This window comes from Mya arenaria, chromosome 8, assembly GCF_026914265.1.
Source record: "Mya arenaria isolate MELC-2E11 chromosome 8, ASM2691426v1".
Lineage (NCBI taxonomy): Eukaryota > Metazoa > Mollusca > Bivalvia > Myida > Myidae > Mya > Mya arenaria.
In genome coordinates, this window is record NC_069129.1 from 50,323,967 (window position 1) to 50,348,135 (window position 24,169).

The 24,169-nt window shown below is 35.1% G+C and overlaps 1 protein-coding gene across 1 annotated transcript; it reads left to right on the forward strand.

The window, feature by feature from the left end:
• The first annotated feature begins 897 nt into the window (after positions 1-897).
• LOC128244330 (multiple epidermal growth factor-like domains protein 11) lies at positions 898-16,134 on the forward strand. Its single transcript, XM_052962345.1, has 13 exons — positions 898-1,051; positions 1,632-1,664; positions 2,561-2,668; positions 3,505-3,528; positions 3,939-3,986; positions 6,982-7,092; positions 7,368-7,403; positions 8,928-8,945; positions 9,429-9,542; positions 10,245-10,277; positions 14,356-14,550; positions 15,015-15,126; positions 15,955-16,134. Exons 1-13 carry the CDS (start codon positions 958-960, stop codon positions 16,079-16,081), a joined length of 1,053 nt encoding a protein of 350 aa, XP_052818305.1. The 5' UTR covers positions 898-957; the 3' UTR covers positions 16,082-16,134.
• Positions 16,135-24,169: the final 8,035 nt, after the last annotated feature.

Here is a 24,169-nt window from a genome sequence, read left to right on the forward strand (position 1 = left end):
GGCAATCATTACGTACTAAGTTTAGCCTTTTAGAATTTCAACTTTCGCGGGTGTTTAAATGTGCTCCTACCGCAAATTATCCAATACACACTACCTGTGTCAGAGTTTGCATTGAAAATATAGCCAATGTTCAATATCATTTCACGTTGAAGCCTGCTTTGTAGTGGTTAGATGACCTGAAGTCAAATCTTTATCATCAAGAAAGGCTTTTTCTCAACGGTCACTCCGCCAATTCTTGATCATTTATGATTTACTTTATGTTTCAATACTTAAGCACCTGATGAAGGTGTCCTATTAACAAATACGGTTGTCATTTCACTGAAGCAGTCATTATTATGTTAAATTGTGATGACCCCATATAACTTTGGTATGGTTTGCAAAAAGTACTGGCTACTAATTACTAATCCATTAAATAAATGCCTAAAAATGCTTTATTGTTTATTATTGATTATTATCAAAGTTTGTAAAATGTTCTTTAATTCATAATATTCTAAAATATAACGTGAAATGACATATTTTGCAATCTTCCAAGGCCAAAACGATTGTTTGTAATATTTTTCCGTAAAAGAATACATGGACTTCAAATACAAGTATGAAACGGGGCCATCAAACTATATACTATATTCCACTATACACAATATTGTACATTAGATAGCTTAAATACTATAGCTACTATCATGTTTAAGAAACATGTTGGGCTTGGCTTGACCTTACTGTTTCCATTGCACGACTTAACACATCCATTCCATTATGTTCTTGTATGATGATCCTGATACTAAAGACCACAGTTTATGATGAAAACGAGAGACATAATCTTTAAACGATTGTATAAACACACGCTCAAAAGATAGCTAGCTAGCAGAGGTCCCATATATAGAGCATCATCTGCCCTCTTATCATTCATTTCGATTTGGGGGGTTCTGTCGTTTCGTTCACTACCGACAGGATCGTGGAACCATGAGGACCTTTCTTGTAGCTATTCTCTGCGTGGCCGTTGTTGCTGCCACAAAAAGCAAACTCAGAGAAGCCAAAAAATCCAGGAAAACCAGAGGTAAGATAAGTGTTTTATTGGAATTAAGGTACCATGTACAATTATGCTTTTTTTTTAGATCGTGCCATTGACGATAATGTTAAATGTCGATGCCTGGTGACAACATACAATGTTGATATTAATTAAAATAATATTGCTTGCTGGTAATTAATATGTTAATTTAACAAAACGACTAAAATCTCATCATAGATGTCGTTATTGCTGTTTGTTTCAAACAAAATAGGGCGCGAACTAACCTACTTTGCAATCTATTAAGGTCAAACAATCTTGTTTGTGATAAAAGACATAATTTCTATATGAATTTTATATGTATATGTTTATTCATAAAACCTTTTCAAATGATATCCAAATAGAAACATAAAAATATAAAGGAAAATTATAGGTTGTCGATGAAAATTACAAGGTTATGTTGACAATAAGATTTGATTAGTGCAATTTTGAAAAAGATACTTTTGGTGTAACAGCATGGACCTTTCAGCATGCGAGTTTATTTTAATCAAACTTGGTTCGCTCTTGCTTTTGATCATAACAGTTATCAGTTCAAATTCAAATAAGTTAATAAACGTCTATCTCTTTCCAGAATTTACCCTGTCGTTTGGAACCCAGGCACCAAGTAAGCATAAGTTTGATTTCATCATATACTTAAGCTACATATACCAACTTATCACTTATGCCTGTACTGCTAGCATGAGTTTGATTTCATCCTATACTTAAGCTACATATACCAACTTGTCACTTATGCCTTTACTGTTATGGGCAAGAAATGCCAAGGAATGAGAACATTATCTATATTTTTTTCTATCCCAAACTTCACAATCTATCGACGTGGTAAAGAATGGTTTTCTGTTATAAATAGGACCGTGTGGTTTGTAACGTCGTTTAAATGTGATTTTGTTTTTCGCTTTTTGCTGACACATAAATGTCATTTACTGTGGATGATTACTGTCCAAAACATTCTAACATAGATTTCATGATTTTGTTGTTTTATATACTTTTGTTTTGAAAGATTATCTAGGCGGTACATGCATTGAAATAATCCCAAACAGCACATGTCTTTGTGTTTATAATGTTGTTATTTAATTACATGTACTTAATAGATTGTTTAGGCGGGGTATGCACTGAAGAGATCGCCGATTGCGTCAGTTACACCATGTCCGTGTGTTTATGATGTTTTTATTTAATAGCATGTACTTTAAAGATTGTTCATGCGGGGTATGCACTGAAGAGATCGCCGGTTGTGCCAGTTACAACATGTCTGTGTGTATAATATTGTTATTTAATTACATGTACTTAAAAAGATTGTTCAGGCGGGGTATGCACTGAAGAGATCGCCGATTGTGCCAGTTACATCATGTCCGTGTGTACATAGTGTTGTTATTTATTAAGGTGTACTTAAAAAATTGTTCAGGCGGGGTATGCACTGAAGAGATCGCCGAGTGTGCCAGTAACACCATGTTTGTTGGTGTATAATGTTGTTATTTATTAACATGTACATAAATGATTATTCAGGCGGGCCATGTACCGACAAGATTGCCAACTGCGCCAGTTACACCATGTCTGTATGCACTGACCCGCAATACTCCGGGTGGGTCACGGACAATTGCTGTGCTTACTGCAGTAAGATAATAATTTACTCATCTATCACGTTGTATAGAGCTCCGGATGGAGTTGTTTTCTTATACGTGTACTTGTGGGTTAATGTGTGTACACTGCGTCCTGCAGATTTGTGAATATTGTACACAAGTTTAGTAGGGCGTGTATGGTAGCACGAAACACATGACTTATGCGAGCTTAGCGTGTTTTTAACTTAACTGAAACTCGTGCGCTTATCTACACGTACAAGTAAACAACACGGTATGACTCGCAACTAATGACAAAACTCAAAATTGCCTCGTCTGACTGAATTTCATACACGCGTGCATATTGCCAAGCTTTGCAGTCAATTAAAAATATGCTGATGCTTTTTAAAATACGGATAACTTATTCGGCCCACAAATACATGTAAGCTTGTTCTTTGATTGCTTCATGGCCCTAAAAGTTAAATGTTGATGCATATAATTATTATAGTAATATAATGCTAGTATCATTTGAAAGGTATTTGCTTGATACATAAAGTAATTAAAGGTTTTAATATTTGCTCTTTATCTCAACTGAATTTGGACGTAAAATGCCCTATTTTGTAATCTTTGAAGGCCAAAACAACTTGTTTATTATTTTCGTTCTTTTTTATTACATGATCATTTATTACGTACAAATCCCTTCAAAATGATACCAAAATTATATGGGACCAACAAGCATTTAAAATTCACATTCATTGTCGGATACCTTAAATACGTATACATTATACATGTAGTCCAGTTTATTTGTAAGACGTAATTCTAAACATGAGCAAACAGCTGATTAAAACTTGGTCGCTTTATGGTGTGGCCTAATTTATTTGTCTTCTTTTTCAGGCGGTGGCTCAAGCGGCGGTAACGGTAAGATAGTTATTATTATATTCCAAGATTATGTCTTATTTATAATATAACTGCAGTTAACTGATTGAAAGACAATAACTAAAGACCTGCATACCAACTGCTGTTAATTGTAATCAAGCATATTCCCTTGGTATTTCCCAAAAGAACAGGTCGTCAGGTTTATCATTGCCGTGTTCTTATCGTCGCCCTAGCTCAGGACTCAAAAACTGCATAAACAAACTTAAAACAAGCAGTTTTTGGATTTCTTGCATCAAAGTAACGATTTACATCAACGTTCGTAGAAATGGCTATAAACATTATTATTAATTTATGACATTACCATAATGAAACATAACTTGCTTTCACATTCCAGTTTCAGTGTATATAATAGCTCGGGTAAAGATTCATACTAATTAATATTTATATTCTAGTTCCCCAAATGACCTCGGCTCCAATGCTGATGCCCAGCAGCGGTGGATGTAAGTGAAGTTTGTTTTGCATAAGTCATAAGACCTTCAAAATAATGTTAAGTATGCACCTATTAATGCTTTTCTCCGTATGAGCACAGCCAGCGGGTTTAGACAAACTGCAAATCGAACTCCTGAAGCAGAAAGGTGTTTCAAAAACCCTTGGGTCGGACGTCCCCCACTCCCTCCCCCGGAAAGAATTGATGAATATAAATAGTCATTTGGTGTGCAATATGTGACCGCAATGACTATAGTCATCTAGGACAACACTATGAGTTGAATTGTCCTTTCCGAGGTCACTAGTTATTTCGGTTCTTATACACCGATATCTTGAGTTTAACTCTTTTAACAAGTTGAATCAGAAGACATTAATGATATTGTTCTATAAACGGCGATGCACCTGTGAACTCAACGTACAAAATGTGCACTCATGTTCTTATCAAGGGGGACACGCGTTATCTATTTAGAAACCATTAGTACAAAGTTTTTGACTTTATAACAAAAATGTTTTATTTAATATTTTGAGTTTATGTATATTTGTTATTATATTACATTTTATAGTTTCAAGGTTTACTGATAAATCCAATGCGGTACCTAACAATCCTTGATAAACACATCTAGTGTTTAATTAATGTACTGTGTGTGTGGTGTTTGTTATTGTGTTCTATATCTTTCGCGGTTACCCTGTGCCATTATATGGGGTTTATGTTTAGACATTCGGGAACACAGCTTGTTTCTGTAGTTTTTCATATAAATATTTTACCACACTGTTCGAAACAATCAATTATATCCCTGTTTATTTTAAATCATTGAAATCTACTGGGTGAAGCCTAGAATCCTAAAAGAGTACTTAGATTCCGTTTAAAGACACACAAATGAAAGGCTGACGAATCCTAACCGAGAGACACACAACGTCAGAAGAAAACACATAAAAACAATAAAGATGCACTATTATTCCCAAATAAGATGTACCGCATTTAAAATAATTGTTTGAATTTTTTTAATTGGATGAATAAATATCGAAAATAAGGGTTCTTATGAAGGATTCTGTGAAAGATTCTTTGAAAGAATGGAGCAGAAAACACGATATTTCTCCCTTCTTAATTGATAGTTGATCACCGTAAATCTGTTAGCACTCACCAGTTAATATTTGTGCGTTTTTAGCTATTAAAAACACGGTCACCATCTTGTTATCAGTTACTAATATTTTCCGTAAAGGCATTATTTGTAAGTAGTTAATGTTCGATAACTCAAAATGTATGTTTGTTATACATGTGTATATATTAATTTTAAATTCGAGTGCCACTTAAAACAAACATCGTTTTGAGTCCGTTCGTCAAAAAATTCCAACGGTGTCGAATTTCGAAGGACATGGCACATAAGAAAAAAGCAGTGATTCATTACCCTTCAAACCATTTAGGGTTGAAGCACAATCAGTTACTGAATGATGGTCTTAAAGATAACTGCACATCAAACAGATAGCAGAAGTTCATTCCCTTCAAACCATTTAGGGTTAAAGCACAATCAGTTACTGAATGACGGTCTTAAAGATAACTGCACATCAAACAGATAGCATAAGTTCATTCCCTTCAAACCATTTAGGGTTGAAGCACAATCAGTTACTGAATGATGGTCTTAAAGATAACTGCACTTCAAACAGATAGCAGAAGTCCATTCCCTTCAAACCATTAAATGTTGAAGCACAATCAGTTACTGAATGACGGTCTTGAAGATAACTTCACGTCCAGCAGATAGCAGAAGTTCATTTCCTTCAAACCATTAAATGTTGAAACACAATCAGTTACTGAATGATGGTCTTAAAGATAACTGCATGTCCAGCAGATAGCAGAAGTTCATTTCCTTCAAACCATTAAATGTTGAAGCACAGTCAGTGACTAAATGATGGTCTTTAAGATAACTGCACGTCTAGCAGATATCAGAAGTTCATTCCCTTCAAACCATTAAATGTTGAAGCACAATCAGTGACTGAATAAAGGTCTTTAAGGTAACTGTACGTCCAGCAGATAGCAGAAGTTCATTTCCTTCATATCATTTAGTGTTGAAGCACAATCAGTTACTGAATGACTGTCCAGAAGATAGAAGAACTTCATTCCCTTCAAGCTATTTAGGGTTGAAGCATTACTAGTTACTGAATAACGGTCTCAAAGATAACTGTACATCCAGCAGAAAGCAAAATCATTCCCTTCATTCCATAAAGTGTTGAAGCATAATCAGTTTCTGAATGAAGGTCTTAAAGATAACTGCACATCCAGCAGATAACACAAGAGTACCCTGCAAGTAGACTCGAACGCTCGATTGACAACTTGATTATTTCACTCTGGCTTTCACTCCTTCACTCATCATTTGATAAGTTTTACTGTGGATTGAGAAAACTGCTTTATATAAATATGAAGTGAACTACATTACCCAAACTTTTGCATAAAATATTAAATTGGCATTAAACCAAATGTGTTACGATTTTTATGTAAATAACCCTACACTAAATTAAAAAAAACAAAAAAAAAAAACTCGTTTTGGACTCTTTGATTAATTAAAATTTGTTCTTTCATAAATAAGACAAATTTAAGTAAGGCATTTAAATATTAGTTCAAATGGCGCAATAGTAGCTACCCATTCGGAAATCATTTAATGTCATCTTTAATGTCACCATAACACGAAACAAAATGGAAATATTTTTAAGTCTTAAAATATCTTAGAAAGTCTTTGGCTGTGAGTCACTGGGCGTGTCTCTGAAGTGTAAGGTTGAGCTCTCGTTGACCGGTTTAAGCCCCAATGAGTCATTGTTAGCTTTCGCTAACCGCGAAAAGGCGGTTACCCCAATGCCGATAATTGGTAACTTGCGTTATCTCTGATGTCTTGTGGCGTTATGTGTATCTTATATGGTGTTTGTTTATATGTGTACGGATCTCCAATAAATTCCAGGCTACTGGGCTTATCGACGTTTTTTTTCATTGGTGTATTTTGTTTGAATCTAAATATTTTACAGCGTGCACGGACGCTGTTAGCAACTGTGCTGACTACACAATGTCGGTATGCTCGAACGCCGATTACGCAACGTGGGTATCCACGAACTGTGCCAAGTTCTGCGGAAAGTGCAGTAAGTGTTATATAATCTTACCTTCATGGTATGCTCCAACCCCGATAACATAACGTGAGTATACACAAACTGTATTGAATTCTGCTGAAAGTGCAGTAAGTGTTGAAGAGTCCTATATTCCTATATTTTTTCTTGTTTGTTTATTTTTCTCTTTTGAAAGCAAATAAAACAAAATTTATTAAAATATGTTCTAGTGAGCTGTGTAATGATGCTTCAATGTATTTGCAAAATATAGTTGTTAGTGGTAGAACAACTAACGCTGCGTATCTCTGCAGGCTCTTCTTCCGGGGGCGGAGCACCACCACTACCAGGTTGGTAGGATCTTGAAATATATTATTAATTAAAAAGCATAATATATTACCAGCGATGGTATAACACATCATTATATCTAAACATACAGATATTATTATGTTCAACATAAGGAAACATCCATCGAAAAAATGTGAACGTCTATGTTGTGGCTAAAAAGCCATATCTATCTAGGATAAAATATGACAAGTATACTCATTTGTAGTGTTCTAAATGGATAAATATGTTTTGCTCGAATACATTTAAACACGAATATTGAAAAAGAAATATGACGATATTTTGAAGAACACCACTGAATAATTACAATTTACATCTTTATTTATATTTGCCTATTTCAGTAAACATTTCTATGATTATTATACGCCATCAAATATTGGGAGAATGCCTATTACTAAGACAATTAACTAAGTACGTTTTTACAAAGGCTATAGGACTTTAAGAAAATCACTACACAATAAAATACGTTTTTTTTTTACGAAAACTCCACACATTTTATATAACTTCTAGTAAAATCAGTTCGATGGTCTTTTTTCAAAAAACATACAAACCACAAAATATACTCGCTTTGTTGCAATCTTACAATAAACGCTTCATTGACACGAAATTTGGTTTATTATCAAACTATCCATTGTCTTAACGTGTCAGGCTGATTTGCCCATGGTATACATTTAAAGCACTGACAAATTACGCTTTGAAGGAAATTTCTGGTATTATATATCAGTCTAGGAATTTTTTTTAAAGACTATGATAAAAAATACAATAACAAGGACGTACATATAGAGAATACACGCGACGTTTAAGCACAATACCTTTATTGTTTGTCAAAACATGACACTACCACCTTATTTGTATGGTCCCAATTTCTTAGACAGAATAGTATATATATAGTTTGTAAATTATATCTTAAATAAGTTGTCGCCATTCTTTTTTCATATTATTTTCAATATCAGGAACATGCTTTAAAGTCGGATGTGTTTCGCCGTCCATTACGTTAATATTTCATTGTCAAAGCTTTAAATATTGCAAACAATGCAGGCCGAGATAGCCCGCTCTTTTTTCTGAACACATTAACTTAGTTGGTGTTTATTGATGCGTTCGTCAAAATCGATACACGTAAAACTAATAAAAAAAGACATTTGAGAACTCCTCGATTGCCATTGGCCCACATTAAAATGCAACCACCAATGATGTGCTTCCTTTTACTACTGACACTCGTTTAACATGTAAGCCTTGGTGGAAAAATAGACAGACTGAAATATATTCTCTATGAAACTATTTTGGTGCATTGTTAAATTAATGAACAAAACATTTTAAAATTCCTCGATTGTCATTGGCCCACACATAAATGCAAACACAAAAAATACTTGAAACTAATACAGGATGACATCCGCAATATCACATATTCAAACTTGTATAAACTACAGTTGACCTTATTTTGTTAGCATAATTGAATCAAAATAAATGCATGGTTGGTAAAATAATTCACTATATTATCATCTATACATGTAATTGTTTTTCATTTTCAGTCATATCATCTCACACAGGTAATATACTTATTCTGTATTTAGTTTTTCTGTATTATAATTAGGTTGTATGCCTCTCCACTTGTATTTTCGTGTAGGCGGTATGGATAAGTTGTGTAAAATGAACCTAAACCTAAAAAGCCCAATAAGATATTTATGAAATAACTCATTCCTTGAATTTATATGTATTCAAAACTGGACATTGCCTTTCCACACATACTTGGTTAAAAGTCAACCAAAACCATATCCAAACCAATGGTTTGTCTAGTAACACATTTCTAATTTATTCATTTTGCCATTCTATGTGACTTGCTGGCTGTATTTTTACAAGCAATACATTGCAGTGTGAGTTTCATTTTGTTCAAGTGTTATGTACACTTAGATTACTTGTTGATAATGCTGTAACAGAACAGTCTCGGCCAAGGTAAGGCTGTAAGCATCATAGCTGGAATGTATTAAATTGATAACTTCTGGAGCGTTTTAATAAGTCTGATCCGGCTTCAGGGAGCTGTCAGGACACCCTTCCAAACTGCGCCGACTATGGAGCCTCCGTGTGCACTAACGCAGACTATGCCACGTGGTCAACCCAGAACTGTGCCAAGTTTTGCAACAAGTGCTGTAAGTTGTTAGGTTAGATGGCTGTGCTTGATAAATGTTAGCGTTCTTCCTCTAGGCGTGTGTTAGCCAAACCGTGCAGCTGTTTTGTGACGGTTGTTCATGAAAACTTTGGCCTAAAAATGTACGAAAGGATATCGCTAAAGATTGAACCTTAAAAAGGCAAAGAATATTTTGACAATTTTGTATTTTTCATTGTGGCCATTTTTAATCCAGACAAATTACTTTTTTGTTATATGCTTCCCACTGATTTATAGAGATTTATAAGGGAAATAAAAATGATAGTTCATTGTTTTAAACAAATATTTGTTATTTGCAAAGATATTATACAGAAGCAACAGGACATTGCTGATTAAATTATCAAGCACATTTTGATATACACACGTATTCATTCTGTCGGACGAAATGTCCATTTGAAAGCAAACAGAATTTCAACTAACTTTTAGAAAATATTTGTCGGAAAACTTGCGCAACTCTTAAACTCACCAAATCATATTGCATATGTGGTATACCTTTTCAAAATATTGTGTCTTAAAAACTCAATGGGAAAACAGAAAATCTGAAGCATTTTAATTTATGACTTTTCGAACGCACTTTGTATTGTGGACATCCCTTTCATTAAACGCGTGTTTTAAACATTGGATTATCCATAGGCAGTAACTGACTTCTGGACTTAATTATCAAATTTTGTTATTTACATTTAAGCTGGATCTGGAGCATCATCCGGTGGATCACCCGGTAAGATACTCTTGTATTGTTGTAACTACTCAAACACGCTTCCTTTACAAACATTTCATGACAAATTTGGTTTCATGATGCCAACCGGCTTTAAGCTTTAAGTAACAAATAGCTTTGCTACCATTTCACCTTAAACAGCTTAACAAAATGCCTTTGCTTAGCACGACGGGTGCACAATATGTGTTCATTCGTCAAAGCTTTTCTTGCAGTTTTGCTACACAAATCGATTCTTTGTAAAATAATAAGCTTTGGAGTGTAACAGCTGCAGCATTCACTTTAAGCTTAATTTGCTATGCCTCTGTCTCTGCTTCTACAGCGGCAACATTTTGCATGGACAAGGTGGACTGTTCTTCCTACGCATCTGACATTTGTACATCAGCCATGTACGCGTCATGGGCAAAAGACAACTGTCCAGCCCATTGTCATATGTGTGGTAGGTCAATCAGTGAGATTCCTGTTCTGTTGGATTATTCTTTCAATACATTTAAGTAATAAGTGATTAAACGTTCAACTGTTTTACTAAGTAACAGATCCTGCGAGCTAAATTAACTAATATTAATATATGTTTTTTATTCGTTTATTTTTGTGTTTTTGTAGCATACATTTTTAATAAGTACAATAAATCATCTCGTAGGTAGTTTAACAGAATTGCATTCTTTTTAAAACTTTAAACGTATTCAAATACTTAACATCACTGCTTTACACACGCTTAGCCTATCGCTTATAAATAACATATTGCAGGAGGCATAGGCGGACAAATGAGCTCAGGTAGGTCTTGCTTACACACTTACTGCATATATCTTGCCGTGATGCCAGTGTTTTATCATATCATTTGACGATGATTTTATTATATGGATTCACTTTCTTTACACAGGCTTCCATCTTTTTTGCAATTGCTTACTGCAGCGCTTAAACCCTTTCATTTAAACTTAAACGTAGAGTTCTTTACATTTGCGCTTTCACCATGTACAAATCCCAATATGTTCTACGCATTCTTGCTTATTAAGGCTTTGCTTACCACACGCTTTTCCCAGGTTCATCATCATCATCATCATATTGTAACGACAAGCTGGATTGCTCCGGATATGCTGCAGACATTTGTACATCAACCATGTACAATTCATGGGCAAAGGAAAACTGCCCAGCCCATTGCAATATGTGTGGTAGGTTATAGAGTGTTAAATAGCGTAATATCTGATGCTAGTAGTTCCGTGTTTGTGAAATAATATACACTGTGATGTCTGTGGTTTAGTGATTGTGAAATAGCATACAATGTTATGTATGTAGCTAAGTGATTGTGAAATAACATAGAATGTGATAAAATAAACATTTCACCCTTTCGCCATGAAATCGTTTCGCCTCCTCGTAAGTTAGATGTAGATCTGCACATGATACAGCTTAATCCAAATTTAAATGTGTGTTGATCCTGCAACACTCAAGACCACAAAGGACTGATATCAGTGTATTTCAATGAGGAGGCAGATTTAACACATTCTATTCGTTTAAGTAATAATTCAATGATTCCAATAACATAATACATGAAAATCATGTAAATAAAATAAATGTCAGTTCCCCTAAATGTTCCTCGCTTTAAATATATATCTACCTTTGTTATGTTCAGTTCTTTAAATCATAATGAAATCAATGTTACTATATTATCGAAATATTTAAAAGACTGAATAAGAATGGTTACAAAATAATCAAAAGTAGCATATCGATAGCATCACTTCAAAATGCAGAAGATACAAAATCCCAATTTTACAGTAGCATCGTTTTAAGTATTCTCTTAGTAATCTGATCACACAATTTTTTTTACAAATTGCCGAAGTTACAAGTTTTGAAGTTAATGTTTTTCTGTTTCCCTATGAGATGTCCAATCATTGATCGACATTTTGATCACATGATAAAACATTTTTTTCTCTTTCGATTATTTATTCGGCAGTTTGCAATAAGATGCAGCTCAGTATGATTTTAGTGATGTAAACATTCCAAAACCGTAAAAATGCAGGTACGGTCTTTTGAAGTGAGGCCATCTTAGGGATGTACTGAAGTTTGTCTTTTACAGGATGATCTTGCAGTAACAATCCCTGCTGTCGTAAAGATCCCGGACTTTCAGAATTAAACAGAAACATTTTGATGTATTTGAATACAATTTCGCAAAATTATTAAACCTTTCAAGTCGGTATATATTTTTCATTTGTATCTAATATCAAGGCAATATTTCTGTAAAATACTATTGTTCATGTTGCATGGCTTCAATTTGAAATAAAGATATATTTCAAAAAAAGGGAAAAAATACTTATTGATTTAATTACTGTAATGATGGTACAGTCCAAAAGTGATCAAATCAGTTTCTAATTGAGAAAGGTATATACGCTGTTTATAACAATAACCGATCAGACTCGAAGGATATAAGCAGGCATTACAAGTGCTGGAATTAAATCCGGAACAATTGTGCATTGCCAAAAAAGAGGCAAAAAGATGCATCATTTTACAAAACACTAAATGGGATTTGAAGAATACGTCAGTACTTTCTTGCTAGTTTGATAAATAAAACGTCCTACAAAAGAGCATCCTGGATCTATCAACTTTGGTTTTAGCCTGGATTTAAAAAAAAGAAGAGGGACAGGTTGCGAAGAAAGAGAGGGAAAAAATTCAAAGGGCTTGAAAAACTTATACATTATGAATTTGACAGAAAATGCTAGGGATGGTGTATAAGTACTATTTGTATCAACTGCAAAATATTTAAAATTTGAATGTATTTATTACCATGTTGTAAACTTTAATCAAAACAGAATAAATATTTGATTATCTTAAGCATTCATTTCTACGAAGGCAGGGGGTGTCCATGTTTGTCTTATCCATGAGGGCAGAAGGGTGCTGGGTGAAGCATCCTTCTAAAACTCTTTGGCTTAACCTCAAACACCAACTATTTATCTACAAATTGTGCATATATAACAAAATTCAGTATTGTTTAATGTGAAATCGAGTACCTAATATATGAATTATATGTTTTTGCATGATCACCCCCGGATCTTTATTATTAACACTTGTATTATCCGGTTACTTAACGCCCATTCCTGTAAAAGTCAGCCATTGTTTACAACATGTAACAAACCGCCTAAGGGAGGCAAATTGATATATTTGCTTAGGGCAATAAGAGTTTTAGGCTACAAAAGCAACATATAAATGTTAATGAAAGAATTTTTCTCTTCGCTACGGTCAAATCAGATGTTGTCTCACTGACATAAAACGAGGAATTCATCGCTGATGTCGAATAACACTTAAACTCAATTTATGTGCATGAAAGTGTCTTTCTCGTGTCATAAATGTATCTACTCTTAAACTCAATGAATTGCTTGTTCTTGCTTTGCTGCTGAATTTGAATAACTACGCTTAAAAAAGGTTGGTCAAATATTTGTTTGTTGTCTTAAACTCAAAAATTGATGTGTCCATTAAATTCATTGTAATACTTATTGTGATTTTCCAAATACTATGTTTTATGAAAAACTGTCAAGAAAAACTCCTTTATGCTTCATCCGATAGTTTATATACTATGCTATTTCAGGAGTTGTCAACACAGGAGGCTCGACAATGACCGATAGTATGTTATGTTATTCTTATCTTTATTTTATCAATAAGACGAAAACGCTTTTTAAGCATACATTTTAAGCTACAATAACAAATAGAAAACTTTTTTTTAAACTCAGAACAAACCCGCCGCAAAATTGTAGAAAAAAACTGTTTATCATTTGTTCTTTTGTTTGGTTAAAGTTAACTTCAAGCTTTATTGATTGGTCAATATTTATACATCAATCAGTATTAGCCAATCATTTAATATTAAAAAAATAGCCATACGAAAACCTTTAGAGGAATAAGCAAGATTGTAAACAATTGGCTGCCGAGGTCAGAGTTATACCAAGGTGGCGAATTTTAATTGTTTCCCCAGAAAGCATTAATTAAATGTACCTTATATACCAATTTTACTAAGCAACAGTTGCTTTGGACTCTTTCCAGCGTTGAATAGATCATTTATGTCAATGCTGATGTTTCATTGACTATATTGGTCTATCTTTAGGCTGTACGGACAAGAACTCCAACTGCGCCATGCTGGACTCTTCCTCTCGTATCTGCACGGATGCCGGTGCGAGAATCTACGCTCAGGAAAATTGTGCTATGACTTGTAACATGTGCTCTGGCTCTACTTCCGGTGGTTCAGTACCCAGTTCCGGGGGTGGCACACCCGCAGGTAGCATAAGCAGCACTGGCACAGGTATAACTGACAAAATGAGCGTTTTGACATAACTAACAATAGTCTAAAGTAACAATACTAACGTTACATTTCAAAAATTACAATGTAAACTGTTACATTTGTTGAACTATATGTATTCACATTTGTTGTCTACGATTTAAGATGCTATGATACTGTCAACTGGGATAGCTGAAGCTTTACATTAATAATGGTACAACCTATAAAAGTTTGTGCTGTTTTTAGTTACTACATTTACACTCCGAGCAGCATTTGTGTATTTTGAACATAGGTAATAGAAGTTTTAATTTATATACAAAAGAAATGAAATGACATTAGCTTTGGAAGACAAAAGATACAAACAATAAAACGGCTATATCCGTTTTCAAATTAAAGCTAAAATAACATACTAAGTCTTTAATTTTATGGTCAATGTGCATATAACACACGATTGTATGATTTCACGAAACTGTCGCAATCTTTTGCAGGATGCGTGTACAACGGTAACGTCTACCAGCAGGGCCAGACTTGGAAAGACGCATGCAAGTATACCTGCAGCTGCGTGGATGGAGCATCAGGAAAATACCAGTGTCAAGAGCTGTAAGTATATGCTCTTTCCGGCCCCGTTTTCTCGATATATCTAAAGTCCATTATAAAGGGATTAAGCTTAATTCACGTTTTGTGTGGGATAAATACGTAGGTTTTTACTGTTAAAGAGTTTTTATATTAAGCATTTTTACTTTAAATCAAGAAAAACAATTTGGTTAATTAAATTTTAGTAAGTTACTTGGCTTAATTAAATATGATATTTAAAGCTGCCTTGCTTAAGCTATTTTGAGAACTTGGGACATATGTGAAAACGATAGTCTAATATATTGTGGCTGTCTTAATACAATCAACTCATATATTTTTTCAAATGAAGTAAAGTCAAGATATATCTCACTTATTGGCAACGCGATGGCAGAATGCAACGTTCACATGCACCAAAGACTTAATAGGCCGATGCAGTCCTAGTACATCGATATATACATATGTATCGATACTGCTTAACCGACAGAAAGGTGCGTTACATGGAACCTGCCTTCTCCTTGTCACCAGAGGCAGTCGTAGTACATAGATATAATTATATTTATATATTTATCGATACTTCTTTACTGACACACATGTGCGTTACATGGAACATGCTTTGTCGGTGTCACAAGAGGCAGTCGTAGTACATAGAGATATTCATTATATATATATATATATATATATATATATATATATATATATATATATATATATATATATATATATATGTACCGATGTCGTTACTGACACACAGCTGCGTTACATGGAAGATGCTTTCTCGTTTTCACCAGAGGCAGTCGTAGTACATAGATATAATTATATGTATACATTTATCGATACTTCTTTACCGACACACAGGTGCGTTACATGGAACCTTCCTTCTCAGTGCCACCTGAACCCCCCAGCTCCGGGCAAATGTTGTCAGACCCCAAGCTGCCCAACAGGATACAACATCCAGTACCCACCAGGCTACGTCGCGAACTAGATATCGCATACGAATGTTACGTTTTTATACGGAATAAAGTTTCAAACATTGTATCTTATGTTTTATTTTTTGTTAATATTGTGGATACAGGCAACACTCTTATGTCGAACTATGGTATCTGATTATGGATAGCTTTTTCAAATATGTTTGGTTAAGTATGACATGTTTTGAAGTTCGGCTATCTTGAATGTATCTCGAAGTATTTCCGTGTTCCCAATGACTTTGATTTCGAGCTTTGATTTATTCTAAATTTGGTCGGTTCTAAAGCACACTTGAACATGTACAAACATTAAATGGGTCTGTATATCTTACACAGTGAATGTATAGCACGTGATAAATTGCGTCATAAATGCTACGTCGGACGGCAATATTTTATAATCTCTAATAATGATTGAATTCATTTCCGAACCAATGGAATTGCAGTATTTTACCAAAATTTCTACTTTGAGTTCCATATTCATCGACTTTTTACTTCCCGTATTTATTGGTTGAATCCCCTTTATCTAGTTGATTATGGTTTGACGTAAGCGTCATTCTTCTGTAACAGTGCTGAATTTACACGAGCTTTTGCCATAGTGAGAATGATGCTGTTCTGCTTAGCTAGATAACATATAAATTTAAAATTTGAAGTTTTGATAAACTGACTTGAACTTATTAAGCTACAAAATATTTTACCAATATCTTGAAGCAGAAATAAATTTGCAATTTATAAAAAAAAATTACAAACCTTAGTTTCAAAAAGAAATTTCACATTAAAATTGTGATACAATCTAAAGTATGCACTTGTATTTTGCAAGCGATCTTTTCAAATAAAAGGCAACTATCACATTATCATCCGCTGTGCTAGTGTCTGTGAATGGTTGTTTCCCTTTTATGTGGGAATATCCGTGTCAGTAGTATTATGAAGGACACGCATGAGTGCGTGTGTATGCATAGAGCTGTAATAGCTTCTGTAAATACAGTGAGATTACACCGAATGCAATCAGTCTTACCTTAAATGGAGAACGATTGCACAGCTTAACATTGGATGGTTACTCACAGAGTAGTTGTTTAATGTGCTGATACGCTTTATGTGACCCAATTATATTTCTATACATTGTATTTAGACTGTATTAACCATCGGTTAACTGCACTGAGTTAAAATATGGCGCTTACACGGGACATAATTAGAGTCGATGTTGGCGGGACGAACATAGACGCCGTTTTGATGGAGATGCGATCTGGCCAGCTGCACCTTCTGACCAAAGTCAAGACCCCAACGAGAGCTGATGTTACTTCTGGTGTTAACGTTGTAATTCAGCAAGCGCCTTTAAAAGCCAAAGCACAATGTGAACGAATTGCAATACAACAGGTATATATATATAGGAACTTCTCACTTCATAAATGCTGCCGTGGAAGTGAAACGTCTTGAAATAGTGGCTGTTATAAGACTATGCGGAACTGCATCTCATCAACTTCCTCCTTATGGTGACTTTGGAGAGCATTTACTACCTGTCATACGAGGTAGCGTTTATATGATAAATGGTGGGTACCAGTTTGATGGATCAGATATTTCGGAAGTAAATGAAGATGATATTAAAGAATGCATCAAGTCTTTAAGACTTAAAGGAGAAAAGAACGTCGTTGTTTCAGGAATTTTCTCTCCTGTCCAGTCAGACCAGAAAGAAATGGTTACTGATTATCAAAAGGAATTTCCATAAGCTGGTGTTACTGCAAGCCATGACATTGTCAGAATTGGTTAGCTAGAGAGAGAGGGACTGCTGCAGTATAAAATTATAAAATTAATGCATTAAGCCTCTTTGCCAAAAGACAATCAGTGTCTTCCGTTTAGCATGAAATGACCTTGGAATGAATTGTCCTCTGTTTCTGACGCAAAATGACGGCACTATTTAAGCGAAGAACGGGCTCTGTGTTTCCCAGTAGTTTGCTTTGCACCGGGTACGACAAAGAGTATAAGAGGTGCAGCGTTCTTATCTGGATTGAAAGAGGCAATGTTGACGTAGGCGGTATCAGTACTGACGTGGGTATACTTTTGAAAGGGTTCCCAAGAGAGGACTCAACCGAAGTGAAAATTGGAGGAATGTGCACCAATTTCAAATGCCAGATGTCATAAGCATAGGGGTTTTTGGCGGTTCCTATGTACGATAGGGTTAAGGAGGGAGAGGAAATTGTTGTGCAACTGCTACAGACATTGCTGTTGCAGCCGGACCTACAGAGGTGGGTGACAAGCAGAATGTCGATGGTTTCAATTACGGATAGCTGTTGAAAAAATCAATGACTTAGTGTCAACGTGCATCGACAAACTTAGGCTGAATAACAGGGATCTTCCACTGATTCTCGTCGGTGAAGGCAATATAATAGTTGGAAAACAATCCAAATTTGGCGGCATTTTTGAGATAATTGTGCCAGATAACTTTGATGTAGCTAATGCTGTTGGTGCTGCAATGAGTTAGGTTTCAGCCTCTGTTTATAAAGTAGTTGATTATGACCAGTTTGTTTTTCGCCAGGTTCACTACAATAATGAGCATGAACAAACAGAAAAAAAAACACGTCAAAGGTTATTTCAGTCAATCGCAATCGCTAATGGCGCCCTGCCTGGTTCCTTAACTGTCGTTGAAATGGAAGATGTGGCGTTGACATACATACCGGGTAATGCTTCTAGGATAAAGATTAAGATAGTTGGAAAACTAGATGTGTCAGATGACTTTGATGAATTGGTTATAACAGACACTTCAATTAAAACTTTAGTGGAGAAAACAAGTGAACAACAGAGCGAAAAGCAAAAGTATTCTACATCCGGTGTTGAATTGTCTGAGGTAGAACATTGTATGGTTATAGAAGAACCTTACATAGAGGACGAATCTGGAGAATGGATTTTGTCGGAATATGATGTTGCTTGCCTTGAAATCGGAGCTGGTATCATGAGTTGTGGCGGTGGTCTCAATCCGCACATTGGTAAATTGATTGCCCTGCAAGCACTACAAAACGGAAAGAAAATACGAGTTGAATCACCAAAACGATTCCTTAAAACAATTGATGCTGTCAATAATTTGATAGTACCACTTATTCTAAAGGGGGCTCCGCTGATACATTACGAAAAGTTGATTTCCGGAAACGAAACGAGCGGCGCTTTGCAATGTTTGCAAGATCTGTATGACGACGGAAGTTATAATACATAAACAGGAGCTCTTGAAAATCAAGGAAATCAAGACATTTCTTACATAGATGATTACACGTACTCTACCGGAAATAGTCGGAATACAACGGTAGGTGGTAAAAGTATCGTTGCAATTATGACAATAGAGATAAGAGATATGAACTGTCTTGATTCTTTTGTCGCTGGGGCTGAGCTGGGGCTACCGGTACTTGACTGTGACGGTATGAGGAGGGCGTTTCCTGAGATACAGATGTTCACTCAATTTATATATGGTTGTAAGCTATATCCTGCGACACTGGCGGGCGATAAGGGAAGGCGGGCTGTGGTATTAAACGTAGATAGTTTAAAAAACTAAAATCATTTCAGAAACGTGTGTGTAGAAATGGGCTGTAGTGGCGGAGTTGTTATGTCACATTATAAAAGACGAAGTTGAAAAGTACACTGTAAAGCATACAATTAGCCACGCGTGGAAAATCGGGGATACTGTACTTAGAGCTCGGGCAGGACATGTGTCTCCTGTGCAAGCATTTCTATAGGCCGAAAATGGGAAGTTTCTGTTATATGGAAAAATCGCAGACGAATTTCAACAGGTGCTTTCAATCGAGACAATATCGTTATAGATGGATTAGTCTCTTATGAGTGCCATTCATTTTCAATCGAATTTCAAAACAATGATGGACGCAGACACGGCACAGCCGATACCGACCGAGGAAGTACGCTTTGGAATGCGAGTGGTGGTAATCGCAATGCGAGTAGATCCCCTGATGTCTTCAGAAGAGGTGTTGAAAGAGGTCGGGCATCAGGCGTTTCGTTTGAGTGACGATGTTAAATATGTGCCTCTCGGGGACTTTCAAGGGTTCAGTCGCACCATCGTAAACATTTCAAAGTACAAGCACATGGTGCTTAAGATGGTAACTGATATAAGAAGTGAACATGGTATGTGTATTTAGGGTAAACTGTATATTCAAAGTGGTACATATGAGATTTATTGTGTGTTCCTATGTTGTATCTTTGTTTTCTTGGTTTGAAAATGTAACCTTATCCACATTGACCAATATTACATTAGATTTTTTTTTTCATTTTGAAATACCAAACATTGCACAGTGCCGTCTGACATGTGTAAAATTTGATTTACTTAATTTAATGCTTTGTACTAGACCATGGATGTCAGTAAATAAAAGGCGTTGTTAAAATATGTGTGTTGGAAGTAAGTATATTGATTTCACATACATATAAGTCAGCTCTCTCGCCTTCTCATGTTTTTTTTATTTAAAACGTTGGCAATTTGACACTTTTACCATACGTAACCGTGTAACATGTATATGGCTCTTTTCTCTGCGTTCGTATTAAGCTATGTAATGTTTGTTATTTATCACCAATTTTTCTAAATCTGAATGCAATGCTTTATGGGACGTGTACATGCACCATACATTCAGGAAATGTTCTCTGATACTTTACCAAAGAAAGTATACCAGTGGTATTGTTAAATAAATGACATTAACATCCGATACTATGAAAAAATACATGGACGATTCAGCGGCTAAGAATTCGTCCCATACTAATGAAAAAATGAAATTTGCAAAATAAAACAAAATCCTAAATTAACATTCTTTATGCCTAGAAAAATATGCTTGTTACCGGTTATATGTCCCCAAATAGAGTTGGTATGTCGGATAATCTTCCTTTTTTAATCTTTTTGATAATCTGTGTTGTCGAACATGCACTGCTCCGTCTGAGCAGGCAGATGTGTATTTTGCAATGTCATCATCCCCTACTTTCATGTTGTTTTCTACGTATGAACAACGAAGATCTTTGTGGTGATAAATTATTTTATTGCTAGGTGCCAGCAATCATATAATTTTAATTCGACGTTATTAATTCTGGTCATATTAGTCGAATCGCGTTTGAGACAAACATTAATCTATTTTCCTGACGGTGAGAAAACTTTCACGTTGTTTTTGTATAAAGCTACATAGATTTTACAGTTTTTAAAATCAAAATGCATAGTTTGGACACCTTCTATACCGTCCATATCAGTGAGAATATTTTCGATTTTTTCAAAGTTTTAAGACACCAACTGTATCAAAATCTTGCTTTAACTGCTGACAAGAAATCCTCCGTCACTCGTGGAACAAACACCTTCAGGCTCTGTCAGTTCTCTATCACTGTATACACCTATCACTTCACCAGCTAAAGACAATTTTGTGACCGTATTCTTTATAGCATCAGAGACGAACACGAGATCTTCCGTTTTCGAAATACATATGTAATGCGGACGCAGAAACATAGCCTCACTGTTGTGAAATGAGAACGTTTTCAACGGAGTACCTTGCAGATCAATCAGTTCCACCTTTTCCAACAAATGTTATTACCAATGCACGTAGATTGTGAACGTAGTCAATACCCCGACAATCACCATCGACTTCTTGGTTCCTAGAGTCTGACGCGATGATTTGAACAAATGTTTTCAACTGCAACGTCACTGCAAGTTCAACTTTGGTTAAAATTGTAACATCTTAGGGGGCGGCGCATAGTTTGAAATATCTCACATTGGTGTTGTTTTGGATGTCTACAATTTTGTCGGCGCTGTTGTTACAATCGGCCACAACCATCATGGTAGGGGTGACAAGCACACATCCCGTGATTCTACAGCTGTTTTCATCCATTGGGGACTGAATTAGAGCTTCTTCTGTCATGCAGAACTAGTTTTGCCATATCTGCTGCCGATGAGAATTTTTCATTGATCAGAAATGTCGTGATGTGCGAGAGGACCTGTTTCTATAATATGCAAGTAAAGTTTCGATTATACGAAGACTTTGTTTACATGCCTGAATTTATCTAAACGATTATTTATGTGGAATAAAGATTATGCTCTAAAAATTGTAACATACTACAGTCAATACTCTTTGTATTAACAGAACTACAGTTTATTACATATGATGATATCATGGCACAGTTTGAAATGGGAATGATCTATTAAAGTGACACTCTTATTCCAAATCAATACATGTATAACAAACATACATTTTGAGTGATAAACCTACAACTTCTTACTAAATAATGTATTTTTGAAAAATATTGATTACTGATAACACGATTGTAAACCGTGTATTTAATAGCTAAAACGCAAAAATATTAAATGATTGGTGAATGCTAAAAGATTTACTGTGATCTACTATTGTTTCATTAGGTAGAAATACCGTGCTTTCTGCACCTTTCTTTCAAATCAAACACAGTATCCTTTTTTAAGAAAAAATATATTAAAAAAACGATTTTGTGGTATATATTCGTGAACAATTTAAACATAACATACTAGATATACGTCAACATAACTAGATTTACATCAATATAACTTTATTCCTCCTTTAAACTGTTATAGCTATTTTCTGTTCTTACTGGCAAGGCATTGTCCTCTCTGGTCCTCGAGCTGCTATGCTTGGCGCATCTAGAAATTTGAATGTAATCGAATGCTTGTCTAAAAAATGCAACCGTTTTCACTGGTTTAACCCCTATTCCCACAGGCATACCGAAATAGTGTGCATACTTAATAATGGGAAATTGTGTCACCAACCTCTTCAGTACATAGTACTATAGTCATTTCTTTTTAATGCATTATTACGTTGAACTCCTTTGACTTAAAGATAAAAAAGAATGTGATTTAGGTACATATATAAAATATAAGCCCTTATAAATGTGTTTTTAATTAATAGCAATGTGGCCACCAATTCCTCAATTAAAAAGGGCCAAAACATCGCTTATATTTTTTTATTGTGCGCCTTTAACCCGGGTATCAAAAAGGGTCGGGGTGTCAAGCAATTTATTAGTTTTTATCTCAGTGTTTATTTTTTACATTACTTCTTTAACATGAAACCAAAAAGGACCACGTACAAGTTTGGGTTTAATGGCGGCGCTTGTCCTAACTGTTAGGTCGAGAGTCTGATCACTTCCGGTGGTGATTCATGGGAGCCGTTTGAGCTGGGCAAGGACGGGGCTCCAGGGGAACTTGATGGAGACAGAGAACCAGTGTAGATGGCGGCAGCATCGTCTCCTCGTCCGAGACCCTGGAGTGATATCTAGGCCATGGTAATAACTCACGGCTGTGAATTTACAGGTAGGGTAATTATACTTGGGCATCACGGCAAAATTTTGCAAAATAATGAAGCAATAGAACTAGAATAACTTCAATTTACGACTAAAATCTTTATTTAGACGATCCCCAGGGCTTCGAGTCAGTCCAAAATGTGCAGACGCACAGATAAATATTTGTCAAAACATTAAAATTAACGAGAGTAGCCAGAATTTATCATGTCAGTGGCGGTTTAATTCAACAGTTCTTTTTCACTTTTCAGCCATTTGTAGTCTTCGGTTACATAACAGAGATGTGGAACATTTATTTTATATTGTTTGTGCACGCACAGGCTCAGTGCACAAACAAGATGTCGAATCCTCGTGAATGTGTTTAATCATAATATCATTCACAGCAGACTCTTATTTCCAAAAAATAATTTGTTTAACCAATATTTAAATTATTGATACGATTCCACATCAGAAATGTTTATGCAAATAAAAACGAAATAAAAATGACGAAAATTAAAAAGATGGATACTTGAACATAATAGATGAGCCTTTTACAGCATTTAGAATTAAGCAAACAAGCTTATTCTTTTACTCTCTTCTGAGACATATATTTCAAATATAAATAATACATTGAAAACTACAGGGACAAGCCAAAGAAGTCCATCATTTAAATATAAACAGTGTATATATATATATATATATATATATATATATATATATATATATATATATATAAGGTAGAAAAAAATGGGAGAGATGGTGTGTATTTGATTGTTTCGGAATAGTGTTAAATTTAAAAATGAAAAAAAAACTACTAACTTTAAAAATCAAGGATCTTATGAAGTACAGTACTT